Source organism: Mycteria americana, chromosome 4, assembly GCF_035582795.1.
Source record: "Mycteria americana isolate JAX WOST 10 ecotype Jacksonville Zoo and Gardens chromosome 4, USCA_MyAme_1.0, whole genome shotgun sequence".
NCBI lineage: Eukaryota > Metazoa > Chordata > Aves > Ciconiiformes > Ciconiidae > Mycteria > Mycteria americana.
This window is the reverse complement of record NC_134368.1, coordinates 56,721,136-56,734,533: the sequence shown is the minus strand read 5'-3', so window position 1 is coordinate 56,734,533 and position 13,398 is coordinate 56,721,136. Positions and strand designations below refer to the sequence as shown.

At 50.1% G+C, this 13,398-nt stretch overlaps 2 protein-coding genes across 6 annotated transcripts in view; both read left to right on the top strand.

The window, feature by feature from the left end:
* The first annotated feature begins 4,932 nt into the window (after positions 1–4,932).
* On the top strand, positions 4,933–7,350 carry H2AZ1 (H2A.Z variant histone 1). Of its 2 annotated transcripts, XM_075500630.1 has the most exons (5): positions 4,933–5,192; positions 5,658–5,735; positions 6,146–6,259; positions 6,671–6,800; positions 6,952–7,350. In XM_075500630.1, exons 1-5 carry the CDS (start codon positions 5,190–5,192, stop codon positions 7,011–7,013), a joined length of 387 nt encoding a protein of 128 aa, XP_075356745.1. In that variant the 5' UTR covers positions 4,933–5,189; the 3' UTR covers positions 7,014–7,350. The 2 variants fall into 2 exon arrangements, with proteins under 2 accessions (XP_075356745.1, XP_075356744.1); XM_075500629.1 differs by lacking the exon at positions 6,146–6,259 and having other exon boundaries at positions 5,027–5,192.
* Positions 7,351–8,871: 1,521 nt separating this feature from the next.
* The window catches only part of DNAJB14 (DnaJ heat shock protein family (Hsp40) member B14), a 30,819-nt gene continuing 26,292 nt past the window's right edge, over positions 8,872–13,398 (top strand). For 3 of the 4 annotated variants that reach the window (XR_012775561.1, XR_012775560.1, XM_075500625.1), the window contains exon 1: positions 8,872–9,249. Coding sequence is in view for 1 of the 4 variants with exons in the window: in XM_075500625.1 (XP_075356740.1) it covers positions 9,117–9,249 (133 nt within the window). In the remaining 3 variants the exon portion in view is untranslated. Of the gene's footprint in view, positions 9,250–11,246; positions 11,378–13,398 lie in introns of all 4 variants that reach the window. The other variant, XM_075500626.1, reaches the window with a different exon arrangement.

Below are 13,398 nucleotides of genomic sequence, written 5' to 3'. Positions count from 1 at the left end.
GATGCTTGTCTCATTTTGCCTAACTAGCTATAGCTTCCTTTCACAGCTGGCTAAACAAGAACAAGATTAAAATCTATTCAGACTAGTCATGATGACACTATTAATAGCAGATACAAAAGCGTACAATAAACATCAGCATAGATATAAGAGGAGTTAAAGTTTCTCTGAAATCAGTATGCAAGTGTTATCTGCAGATCTATTATGGAGATGTGTGAAGCTGTTTCCAGAAACCAGATTAATAAATGTGTGTGTTAAACCAAACAGTTGCATCTATTCATCACTATGCACAACACAACAGTGCAACTGGAGAGGATGTCATCTTCCGAACCCAAATACAGCAGCCAGCAGGGAGACCCAACTGAGCAGAACCCTGTTATCTGATAGAGGTCCTGCAAAAGGGCAGCAGGGAAGCCCTGTGCAAGGGGGGAGGACCCCAGGGGCAAATACAAGCTGTACTGTAATTGATCTCACCACAAAAATAGAGCCTAAATGAATGTAAGCAGTGGTTACAGACTTAAAAAAAAAAAAAAAAAAAAAAACAACTAAATCCATCACCTAAGGTGGAGTTAGATCAAAGTCAGGCATCCTAAAACCTCTGACAAAAAACAGTACGGTAAAAATTAAACTGTCTCTGCTTAGCTGTCACCTATAAAATGAATTCCCCAAAGCCTTCCCCTGTGTGGCTTTGAAGTTCCCCAGATATTCAAATTTGTATCCCAGGAATACCACGGCAGGGCTGAGCACCTAGGCATCTATCTCCCACATAAACTCATTCAGGATCCAGAAACTGCAAAGTTCCCTGGGGGATGTGATACAAAGAGCTTTCTAGGAGCATTTCATTCATTAGTCTACTAATGAAGATGATCTCCACCACTTCTGCAGAAACTAAAACCCTGCAAGAACTGAATTCAGGAGAGTCTAAATAATACTATGTTCATAGCCTAGTAGTTAGTGAGGAGTGAGAAGTGGTCCCTGCTTTAGAGAATGTGTCCATATTTTGCAGGCGAGTGAAAATGAGTGTTAGTCTCCAAGGAAATCATATTAAGTAGTAGACAGAGTAGAAAGGAAAGCAGCACTAGACCCCAATTCTCCTAAGACGTGTTGAAAAACGTGCTCTGAGAACATAGCCAGGCAATTGGATGTCCCTCAGCTACAACTCTGTCTCCAAAGGGGAGGTAATCCTTACCCGGCAGCCCACACTGCAAGGCTGACTGCCTCCCAGCGAGGACCTGCACAAAGCCTGCTAAGGCAGGGCGCAGCGCTCGCTCGGAGCTGGCAGGCGTACCACCAGCAAAGCCGTCCGGCTTCAGGGGGCAGGTGTAGTGCCTGCGGTCCAGGACACCATATCATCGGCCTGTCTGTTGGATTGTGTGTAACGTACTACAGCGAAAGGAGGTTAGTCACAGGATACCTAACACAGACAACAGTTCAGTACAAATACAACATCTTGTAATGAGAAGCATCAGAAAAACTTAATACTAATAAAGCAGCGGCACAAGGGCTTGGTAAACGATGCAAAGCCCTTCACCGCTGTGGCCTTCAGAGATAATAAAAAGATACCCCAGCACACCTCACCACTGAGACCACAGGGCATGAATATCATTACCCGAGCCCAACTATCAGCAATTCCCTTTCTAGACTCACTGCATGACTGCACCTTTCCCCACCAGGTTCCCCATAACCTTTCCTTTTAGAGGGATTTTTTCACCTTCTTAAACAGACCTATTAATGTTAATTGGACCAATAAAAGCCAATTACTCTGCTCTGCCCCCCTTGAAGCATATCTTCCTTCTCCCCCACGAGGTCGCTACATTATAAAACCTGGATAAGACAGTTGGGGGGTAGGCTTGGGGTACTGGTTTCATTAGGAAGATGGAGGTGGTAAGTGCTCCCTTTGTGGGATTGAGGTTGAGTTATTTGTGCTCACAGCTGGGTCTGAAGTTGCTTTGGAGTTGTTCCTGGTGTAACCTAAGTTAGCTTTAATTTCCATCTTCGAATACTGGGGTGGGGGTAGTTCAGGTTGTGCTTGTTAAGAAAGGCTTGTTAGCTAGCATAGGGAGATCTGAGGCTAGTTTCATGTACTCTACCTGACAAGTTCCTAACCTGATCTGTTTGGTAAATATACATCCTTGCGTCAGCTTAACCATCGGTGTTAGGCTGCCTTGCCCGTGTAATCCCAGCTGTAAGGAGTCCCGAGCAGCTGAAAACGTGCAGCCAAAGTGAGGTGTCGGGGAAGCTCACGTGGGAAGCAGGGAATGTCTATATCTCCATCTGGTAGGAGGCCTTTTTGTTCTGCTTCCTAGCACTTCTGTGGACAGAAACCAGGGAGAAAAATCATTTTTTCTCCTCCTACACCTCAAATGCTGTTCCCAGAGGGTCTTATGGCCTGCAACTTGGCTTCTCTTCTCCATAAGGAAAAGGGCAAATGGATCCTTGCTGTAGGTACTTTGGACAGAAATAATTTTTAAAATAGCAAGTTGAACGAAATCTTAACTTCTGCAGGCTTCTGTAAAATCTTGAGGTTTGTTTTTAATCTTTAAAAAAAAAAAAAAAAAACCAAACCCTCTTATCTTCTTGCTTGCTGAAGGAGAGCGTAAACAACTAATGCTTCAAATAGACAGAGGCACCTGACAGTTACATAAAACCAAACCGCCAGATTCCTGCATGTAGGAGTGTCTGCTCTCAATTCGGTCCTGCCTCTCTGCGCGTGTGCCTGGAAGTAGGTCTCCCTACCCTGAAGCAGTAGCAGCTAGCACAAAATGCCCAAACTGAAACTCAGGTGTTGAAGGCATTGACAACGTGGCCTTAGGCTGTCTGGGGGCTTAAGCAAAGGGTCCTCTGTAACCAGGGGACCAAGTATTTGGGGTCAGCTGTAGGAGCAGAAGAGCCACAAAGTTTTAAATCTTTACTGTTGCAGTAAACAGCTGAAAAACCTTGAAGAGGAGCTCTAGGGATCAGCGTGTACCCTCCCTATCTTAGAGCTCTGAGTATTTTGCTTGTTGTAGACCTGAAGAAAGTGGAAAAGTTATGGCGAGGAGAGTATCCTCAGGATAACCTTATGCTCAGCTCTATCTCCCATTAAACATCTGTCTGTAAGAGCACTCATCGTGCTTGGGACCCTTCGATATCAACATAAAGGAAATACATACATTAAATGCCTGCTAAAGTGGTGGTTTTGTGATTAGATTGGTAAAGCATGTAAGCAGTTGAGCTAGTCTTCCCCCTAAAGAGCTCTTCAGCCATTGAAGGGCCAAGGTTTCTCCCTGAGCTTGGTGTATACTCACAGATGACTCGGGTGTCTCTCAGATAGCCAAGGCCTACGGTGTTCTGCAATAGCACAATGAATTGTTACTTTTTTGGAGTGGAAAGAGGTAGATTAACTGAGACCATCTCCAGCTGAGCTCTGAGGTTAAATGGCTAGCCAGCTTTTTTTTTTTCTGAAGTAGAAATAATGATGAAAATAACTGAAAATGGCACCTAAAAAAAAGAAAATGGGGATAAGGCTTCATTTCAGGGAAATACAGGCAGGGATTTGAAGTGCCCAAGCTGAGGACATCTGCACTGCACTAATTAAACATTACACTCAGAATCAAATTCACGATCAACAGCTTTTAACCATAGTTTGTGAATATATCCAGTGAGAGAAGTGGGTCTGAGGCAGGGTTGCCCTTGGTAATCACGCATCTCTTGCATAAGACAGAGGTAAAAATAAAAACCAGTGCACGCATGTGGAGTTGTTGGCCATGCTGGCCCTTCCCCGCCCCCAGCATCACGAAGAGTAGATGCGACTCCATCCTCATTCAGATGGCACTGGGCAGCCTCGTGTCTTCGCTAATGCAGTGTGATAGCTCCTCATCCCAAGCCTGGGATGTAATCTCCTTCAGGCTGCTTCTGAGGTGCTTTTTATGCTAAGTCAATTAACTTTATGGGAGAAGGCTTCAACCGGCAATGCGGCGGATCTAAAGCAACTCGAGTATAAGGCGAGGCAGAGCTAGGCTCGATACAGCAATGGGTCCCGGCAATAAATAACCCTTAATAAATGAGCTGGGGCGCTGGGTGACTCCTGGCAACCCCCCCTCACGCCGGTGATGCCACCGAGCCCCGACACCCCATGCCCTGCCTGCGCGGCTGTGGCTGTCGCCGTGTTTCCCTCAAGCGACAGCCGGGTCTCTCGCTCTCCAGGAGGCCCTGGGCAGGGGGGCTGCAGCACCCGGCCCTCATGCCTCGGGTGCGGGGAGGCGGGCGGGGGCCGGGCGGCTCTGGGGCCGGGCGGCCGCGGGCGCGCAGGGGCGTGCGGCTGATGGAGGGCCGAGACCGCGGCCTGCGGGCAGGGCCGCCCGCGGCCTGAGGCGACGGCCGGGCGGCTGCCCCTCGGGCGGCAGTTTCGCCTCCCAGCCCGCTCCAGGTACGCTTGGTTTTTGTTTTATTTCAGTCAGACTTTAGCTCTCGGAGGGCGAGAGCCGCTATCGGGGACTCGTGAAGCGACTCCCCCACCCGGCAGCAGCCGGCACGCCCGAAAGCCCGCCCTGATCGCGGGCGGGCCGCTCCTCCGCGGCAGGGGCCCCGCGCCACCCCAGGCAGCGCCGGCGCCGCGGAAGCGCGTCCCCGGGCCGGGACGTGCGGGGACTGCGCCTCCGTCCCCCTGAAATAACGGCGGAGGGCGGAAACGGGGGTCCGGACCGGGCAGCTCGACCGGGGGACGCCAGGCGGAGCCCTGGCGTTGGCCGGCGGCGCTGCGGCAGGCCGCGGCCACCACGGCCGGGGCAGGCGGAACCCCCCGCGCTGGGGGGGGGGGGGGCGCCGCCGCCGCCGCCGCCCGGGACTCAGCCGCCCGCCCCCGCCGCTCTCCCGGGCCGTCGCAGTGCCCCCCCACTCAGGCGCCTGTCCCTTTAAGTAGGGGCGGGCCTCTCCCGCACCCCGCATCGTGAGGCCGGCGCCGCCCCATCCCGCCATTGGTTGTCGCTGGGGGAGAGCGGCCCGCCCCCGCCCGCAGCCATTGGCTAGGGGCGAGGCTGGGGTTCCCGGATGCAGGCACGTTCGGCGGTTATAAAGCGCCGGGAGAAGGCGGGAGCAGACGCAGTTTGAATCGCGGCGGGTCGGGACAGGTCGGTGTTGTTGCCCGGGCTCTGTGCGTGCGGGACGCTCTCTTCCTCGGTCTGCTCCTGCGCGGCGCTGCGCTCCGGTTCGCGATGGTGAGGATCCGCGGGGGCCGCTCGGGTGGGGGCGGCCGGCCGGCCGCGCTGCCGGGGGGTGGCAGGGATCAAGGTGATGCGGCCGTTGGGGTGAGGCGGGAGCGCGCGCGGGGGAGGGGAGCGCGGGGCCGCGCGCCGGTAGGCGGTGGGAGGGAGGGAAGGGGGGGGGGGGGGGTCGCACGCGCACCAGTGCCGCCGGGAGAGGGAGTGGCGGCCGCGCATGCGCGCGGGGAGCGGCCTGTGCCGCTAGGTGTAGCGGGCAGCGCGCACGCGCCTTGGCGTTGCGCGTGCCGCCCTGCGGGAGACAAGGGCGGGGGAGGGGGAGGAGGGACGCGCATGCGCAGGTGGGGCGCTGCCGCCGTGCGGTGCCCGCGCCGGCCCGTGGCCGCCGTCCCTCGCAGGTACGGAGCCTCTGAGGGGGGACGGCGGGTGCGTCAGCTCTTACACGCCTCTCGTCTCCGCCAGGCTGGTGGTAAAGCTGGGAAGGACTCTGGAAAGACCAAGACCAAAGCAGTGTCCCGTTCTCAGCGGGCTGGACTGCAGGTAAGCAGGGACTGGGGCGTGGGTGAATGAAAGTCGGGTTAGCCTTCCATTTCTTGGTTGTACCCTTCGAAACTTGTGCGGTCTGCCGCCTGTCTGTTGTCCAGAATGGTGTAAGGATCTGTTTGATCCTTGAGTGTGTTAATGTCTGGCTTGAGTATTTTTAGACCTTTTGCATATCTGTGCAGGAGGGAAGAGAATTCCCTTGTGGCTGTTGCTACTGCTAGTGGTTAGAACTGTGAAGGTGCTGATGTGAACTTGGCATGCAGTGTCCTTAGCTGGATTCGCAAGAGTTGAAATGTAGTCTGTTCTTCTGCCACTGGGTTTCTGTTGCCCAGCATGTGGTTTAGACTAGTGGCTTTCTTTTTCTGTCTCTGTCGTCACAGGCTAGTCATACTTCTGTTATTTTCCAGTTCCCTGTTGGCCGCATCCACAGGCACCTGAAGTCTAGGACTACCAGCCATGGGCGTGTAGGAGCCACAGCTGCTGTGTATAGTGCTGCAATCCTGGAGTACTTGACAGCTGAGGTAAAGCTCCTGCAAGGGGTGCAAGCAAGTTGGTCAACTCCAAAATGGCATGATGACCAGAGCCTGCTGTTTTAAGTGCATGCATGATCAGGAGACCATGAAATATGCATGGGGCTTTTTGCTCTGTATTTTGTGCAGATTAAATTGCTGTAACTTACAGGAATGATGGAAGAGTGAAGTATTTTATAAAATGTGCCATTACAGTATGTCGTATCTGCTGTAAAACACTTACTCTGTTCTTAGGGAAAACTAAATGCAGAGCTCCAAACAAGGGACCCTATCAAAAGAGGCATTGTTTGCTGTCTTGGTGTCGCTAATAGTGTATTTGGCATAGAGAATAAAATGGCTAAGGCTGTGCAGTTGGTCTCACTTGATTTGTGTAACTCAGTCTAAAAATGGTCTTGTTCTCAGGTTCTTGAGCTGGCAGGAAATGCATCCAAAGACTTGAAGGTGAAACGTATCACTCCCCGTCACTTGCAGCTTGCAATTAGAGGAGATGAAGAATTGGACTCTCTCATTAAGGCAACAATTGCTGGTGGTGGTATGTAAATTGCTTGCTAATTGTTTGAGTTGGGTGGCAAGAACTCTTAACAGGCTAGAGATTGCTTAATGCTGTCATTTTATTTGAAGTGCGAAGTTTAGGAAAAGCATTGGAGAGAAATAATATGGTCTTAATTGTTGCTCTTTCTTAGGTGTAATACCGCATATCCACAAGTCCCTCATTGGAAAGAAAGGACAACAGAAAACTGTCTAAAGGATACCAGGATTCCTTGTTATCTCAGGACTCTAAGTACTTAATTGTCCAGTGTTGGTGATTCCAGTGGACTGTATCTGTGAAACACAATTTTGCCTTTTTGTAACTTTGAGAAGCTAAAGCTCCCTTGAGCTTTCTAACAAACCAAATTTCTGCATTGAAGTCTTAACCGTATTTAAGTGTTACCATGGCTTCAAAGAAGCTATTGTATTTGTAGTGGGTTTTGATTGAGCTGACTGTTTTTAGATTGGTTTGATTAAGTAAAGGAGATGTTTGGTTTTGTACAGACTTTTCATCCACTAGAGTGGAAATATTCAATAAATGTTATATGAAGACTGATTGTCTCTTGTCCACTAACTGAAAAATACTTGGTCTCGACTACGCAGCTCTCGAGGAGTCGTTCCAAGAACATGCAACTCTGACAATCCTACTGGCTGTGCTTGGGCTATCTGGAAACAGAGTCCTAGAGTACTGCACTTAGTAAATACCATCAAGTGAAACGGCACAGGGGCTTTATCCTGCAAAGTTGCATTCTTGCTCCGTGAGGCTGCTGTGTTGTGTGACAGTTGCCTTTAGCAGGGCAGATGTAAGGCTGGTGCTGTTTAAGGCCAGTTTTACTTGATGTCAGCCTTCATAGAGGGAAGGGGTCTATCATGGAGGAGGAAGAAGGTAAGCTGAATGGATGTTGAAAATCCACAACTTCAGTTGATTTTCTTTACGGTAGAGCCTGACCCCTCTCCACCTTTCTTCTTGTAAAAGACCAGGGAGAGGCACCCATAAAAGCAGGGGCTGCACTGCAGCAGCCTCCACTGGCTCGTGGGCTATGAACCTTGAGGAAGAGCCTAAAACCTGCTTCCAAGGTAGCAGTCAAACAGCTCTGTCTTGGTGTGGCTTTTTCATGGGTGGGCTTTACATCTGGCTGGAGGGGTAAGCTCTTGCTTTCTGTTAGTCCGAACTGTATAGTGATGAGGGTCTAAACTACACAATTAGAGTTCAAGGATGGAGCATTAAAACTACAGTTTTAACTTCTGCCATACAGTAGCATCCTCCGTAGCAGCAGATTAAAGGGGAGCTGATCGCATCTCCTTTGGCTGTGCTTCTCCAGCTCTCTGCAAGTTCATTTTTTGCAGAGGCGGCTGGCCTGTTGCTGTGGCGAGGGAAACCTCAGCCTTTCGGTGAGGCGAAAGGTGCTGCAGAGACTGGTTCCTGGGGCTGGGGGCAGCAAGCCCTGGGCCTTGCAGAACTGCTCTCCAGCAGTGAGATACTTCCAACACAGATGCTTCTGCGTTGAAGAGGCTAATCTGTTTCCGTAACCTCTTTCAGGTAATAATCTCTGCTGCAGCGCTGTCGCGGGAAGGTGTTGACCTAGATTGTAAGTGCTGGTTAGCCCCACACTAACTGCGCTCGTCCCCTGGAGCCGCGGTGCTTTGCTGGAGCAGCACCGGAGTGCGTTTTTCTCAGCAACGCGGTTCTTGGCAGGATGTAAATGATGTGGCTAATTATAGCGAGTAGTTACAAGGTGCTAAGAAGTACCTTAAAGCGTAGTTAATGCAGTGTAAATGACCCCGCGTGGGCACCTCGCGCTCCGTTCAGGCTCCGGAAAGGCCGCGGGCCGGTGCGGCGCTCCCCGGGCTGCAGTGCAGCGCTAGCACACAGCCGCCCGCCCGGTACTTTTCCATCGCAGCCGGCTCCCTCGGGCCGCTGCGGGGCGGCCGTGCGGGTGAGCGGTGGCGCGCCGGGCCGGGCCGAGCCCGGCGCTGACTGCGGCGCGGCCCCTTGCTGGGGCAGCTGCCGGAGCCCCGGGGCTGGCGGCGGGGCGGGCTGGGCGCCCCCGGGGGCGGGCGGCGGCGCATGCGCGGCGGCGCCCCGGAAGCAGGCGGCGGGCCGGGCTGGCTGCCGGGGCCGAGCGCGGCGCTGGGGCTGCGGGTACCGCCGGCGCGGAGCGGCGCGGCGGGATGAGCCTTGCGGAGTGAGGGGAGCCCACTCCCGCCCTCCTGCCCGCTCCGCTCCTCTCTCCGCCCCTCTGCCCCGCCCGGCTCCGCTCTGGCTTCAGGCCCCTTCTCTCTGCGCTGCGGCGGGCGGAGGCGGCGGAAGGAGAAGCTCATGGAGGGGAACCGGGACGAGGCCGAGAAGTGCATCGGGATCGCGCGGGAGGCGCTGGAGGCCGGCAACCGCGACCGCGCCCTCCGCTTCCTCGGCAAGGCCCAGAAGCTCTACCCGACCGAGACGGCCCGAGGTGAAGCCCGGCCCCCTCCCCGCGCCCGGCGCCCCGTCGGCCCCGCTGCCGCGGCCGCCCCTCCTCCCCTCTCCCGCTTGCCCGCTGCCCTGCTCCGTCGGGACGAGGGGGGGACCGTGGGGCCTGCAGGAGGGAGGGCGGGCGGGGGGGGTCTCCTCACCCCGGGGCGGCCGTTAGCCCGCGCGGCGGCCCCCGCAGGTTGAGGCGCTGAGGCGAGGGGGACCCAGCGGTGCGTCCTCCGCGCCGTGCGGGGACGGCGCTGCCCCGCAACCAGCCCGGGCTGGGGTCCCTGGCGGTGTGCGGGGCCCGGCTGGGAAAAAAGGCCGAAGCGATGGTTGAAGTGCTCAGGAGGAGCGCTTAGGGCAGGTGGATCTCCACCGTCAGTGCATGCCTCTGGCGTCAGGCGGTGGGGAGGAGTGGGGTCACCTCCCTCCTCGCCAAAGGGGTTCGTTCTGGGCTAGCCCAACTCCTCGCCTGTATTTCCCCCCTCCCTTTAGCCATCAACATAAGCGTAGCCATACAGACTAGGCTTAGACCGATTAACAGCAGGACACCTCAGGCCTCGGGCCGAGACAGGCTGGGTTGGCTTCTTTTCTGTCACTGTGAATTAGTCCTTGCTAACAGCTTGCAATAAGAGCTGCTGCTCCAGACTGGGCAGTGTCTTCACCCTCTGGTTTCCTTGTGGTTTGGGGTTTTTCTGTTTCATTTCCCTTTTGGTGGTACAGTAGCTATACAGGAATGGAACACGGGTTTAACTTTCCTAGAGGAAACGGGATAGGTGGCTCCCCCTATGAATTAACTGGCTCTTCAGACACTTCTATGCTAAAACTTGAAAAATAATTAGCATCTATCTACCAAAAGGTGTTCAGAAATTATTTTTTAAAGGGAACAATAGTAAGGTTTCAGTGTATGCAGAGCTGTTACCTGTCTTCAAGTCTTGCTGTCACACAGTGTCAGAAGTCAGCTCAAAATACCTTTGAACGCAGCAGTGACTTGTTGCATTCCTCTGGTTCTTGCTTACGTTGTCTATGCCATGGAAGGAATAGGAGAGACTTCAGTGCTCTGTACTGACTTAAAGGCCTTCAGCATTTACCGGTTTTGGAACATGACTTTGGGGTGAAATCCTGACTGGAAGTGTTCTGTGCTGTATTTTATTCTGTAGTGAAGCCTTTAAGTCAGGTGAGAAGGTTCAGTGAACGTTTTCTGTCCTCTCCTATCTCCTGACTTCTTTTTATATGCAAACAATAAGCGAAGGTCTCATCAGTGCTCTTCTTTTTTTGTAGTATATAGTTTTTTGGGTGTGGGCGTTTTTTATCTGCAAGACACAATGGATGTTGCTGGTAAATCACCTGGAAGAAGGTAACCATTGCTTTGGATCCAGAATGTGGCACTGTTTATATTCTTGCCACGTTAGATACCTCTCTGAAATAAAAACAAGCAGAATTTTGCCATATGCCCCTACATTTCTGTGGAAGATGACATGCATGAAAATACTTTCAGCTTTTTGGAAGTTGTGTTGGTCAATAGGCAGGAAGGCTGAGGGTTTCTATTCAGCTTCTTCCACCAAAGAGAGTGAACAGCTTTGTCTGCTTCACGTAGCTTATTACCATCTTATACCTCCAAGATAAGAGTTACAGTAGCTCTCAGGGAAAAAAAAAAAAGATACCGCCATCTGATTTATGTTTTGAGTGTTTGGGTTTTTTTTAAGTAGGACTGCTACTACATAACCACCATTGTATTCAGTGCAAGAAATAGATGGCTAATTAGGCTATTGTCTGTAGGACACTTGTTTTATTCACTGTGGAAATTAGCAAAGTATGTCACAAATGAGGTACAGATCTGGTGAAAAGAAGATGGTCATGTGGTTATGGTAGTGGACTGTAATCTGGGGAATCGTGTACTGAAACTAAATGCTTCACAGAGTTTCTCTGTGACTTTAAATAAGTCACTTTTGGGTTCCATTAGTGACGGCTAATTGTTTGTGCTTCATTTTTCAGGTATTCAGCTTGAAACAAGGGCCTGATTTGTGGAACTGGTGGGCAGTTAAAGCTCCATCTGAAGCTAATGAGAATTGCAGATGCCCTAATACCACTGAAAAAAATCAGGCCCTAGGCCTGATTTGAACTAGGTACTTAGAAATCAGGGGACTCTGTAAACTTGTAATATTTCTGTGCTTCAGTTTTCTAGCTGTGGAGGTTGGCAATTCTTTTCAACTCATCCCATTTCCTCCCAAAACAACACCAAATCATTGAATTGTTTGGTTTTGGGTTTTTTTTTAAGTTTGAGGCACTTAAATAGCCCTGTTGAAAGTGCAGTAAGCTGCAAGGACACAGAATGTCCTGTTTTCAGGACAGGAGCTGGAAGGTGTGCAATAAATTAGAACTGGAATTTTACACTGATGAAGAACAAACAAAATTACTGCTTCATTATCTCATTGTCACCTTTTAGATAAATTAAGCGGGGGTCCACTTGGAAAAAAACCCAGTAATTCATTAGGTAATTGAAAATGTGTCATAGCACATACCCAAGAGAAGGAAACAGTTAAGGTTTTGTGAGCTCTCTTAGTTCTAACACAAATTCTTATTTTACAGTCATAATGTGTTGGTTTTATGTGGTGGTAGGACAATATGGTGCAGCCCCAGTTGTCACTGTGCTCACTTATTTTCTCTCCAGGGTATGTATTAGAAGGTAGTTCGTACCAATTTGTCACTGAAGTCATGAATGCTTCATAGGTTATATCTTTAGTATCATTTTGGGAACAATTGCCCACCGCTTCACAAATGATGTTTCATCAGTGATAAAAGCAATGAGAACGGTAGTGCTGAATCTTGTACTGATGGGAGCTTCCTCCTCCTGACGGTATAGCAGATTGTGAAAGGACAGAGAGCAGGTTTTACCTATTGTCTCTAAAACAATACTATATGTGGTTTGGTTTTGGCGACATTTGCATTTAAAATGCATTCAGCACTAGTTCAGTCATCAGTGAAGTTTAGTTTTGCTAAACAAAGCTTCTGCCTGAAATATGCTGACTGCAGCAGTGCTATTTTAAGGCTTTACTAGTGTGAAATCTAAGGTCAGTGCTTATTTAATGACACTTAGCTAATGACTTCATAGTAGCAGTGTTCATGTTGACATCACTCTGCTAGACAATTGTTTTACAATTCAGCTGTTCAAAATATTGTTTGATTATGATATTTGCTAATGATTAATCTTGCAACTGAATGAAAACTAATTGCTTGTCTGGAAAAGATTTGTAAGAGTAGATTTAAAGATAACAATGGATAAGATCTTTTCAAACTTAGGTGCCATTCTTTTTGGAGTTGAAGGCAGAAAATTATGTTAAGGACAGCTTTATTTTTCAGTGCTTCTTAAGATTTTCTTGCACTATATCTGATACTGCCTGGAAAAACAAACTTTTCAGGAGTATGTGAGCTTAGTTTTTTAGGGTGTTGTGTTATTATGAATTCTGAATTCAACAGTTCTTCCATTAGTGAAAGTGGGGGTCATGTTCAGTGCATAATGGAGTCAAATGCAGTGGAAGGATCTTTCATTCAGCAGCAGGTAACAGTACACACAAGAGAGCCTTCAGACACATGTGGAGATAAGATTTGTTGTCTTACCTGCTAACAGAATAAGTCTTTGGTTCCTTGTATGTCCTATTTTAAAATACCTAGATGCACAGTGAAAGTTTTCTTTAATACACTGTTAGTACTACAGTTTGAACAGCTGGTTTTACCACCAGCAGCTCATTGAACTGTCGAAGTTGTTTCTGAATATCTGAACTGTATCTTTTATTTGAAGAAAACAATGGGCCAGACCCTTTGTACGGTTTTCTTTTTCAGCGTAGAACAATAGCATGTTTGTATATTCTTTGTCCTGCTATCTTAAGAAGTTAACACTTACGGATTTAACTTTTTTTTTTTCCCCCCTTTGCAAGCATCCTGCACTGTCTTCTCAGCAGTGCAGCTCTGTTATGGGGATGGGAGGTCTGAGAAGGTGATTAGGAAGTAGTAATGTTGAAAGTGTAGTGCAGCCAAACCAATTCATGAAAAGACTTACCAGCTAAGCTTGCTGTGAAAGAGACACTGGGCATTAATGCAAACTGTTGTCTATACCTGCATTTCTACCATTATTGCTACTACTGATTTT

What these genes read in the sequence shown, in the direction of transcription:
- H2AZ1 (XM_075500630.1), top strand. An exon ending in CTCAGCGGGCTGGACTGCAG is followed by an intron (nt 5,736 to 6,145) that starts GTAAGCAGGGAC and finishes GTTATTTTCCAG; the next exon opens with TTCCCTGTTGGCCGCATCCA. An exon ending in GGCAACAATTGCTGGTGGTG is followed by an intron (nt 6,801 to 6,951) that starts GTATGTAAATTG and finishes GCTCTTTCTTAG; the next exon opens with GTGTAATACCGCATATCCAC.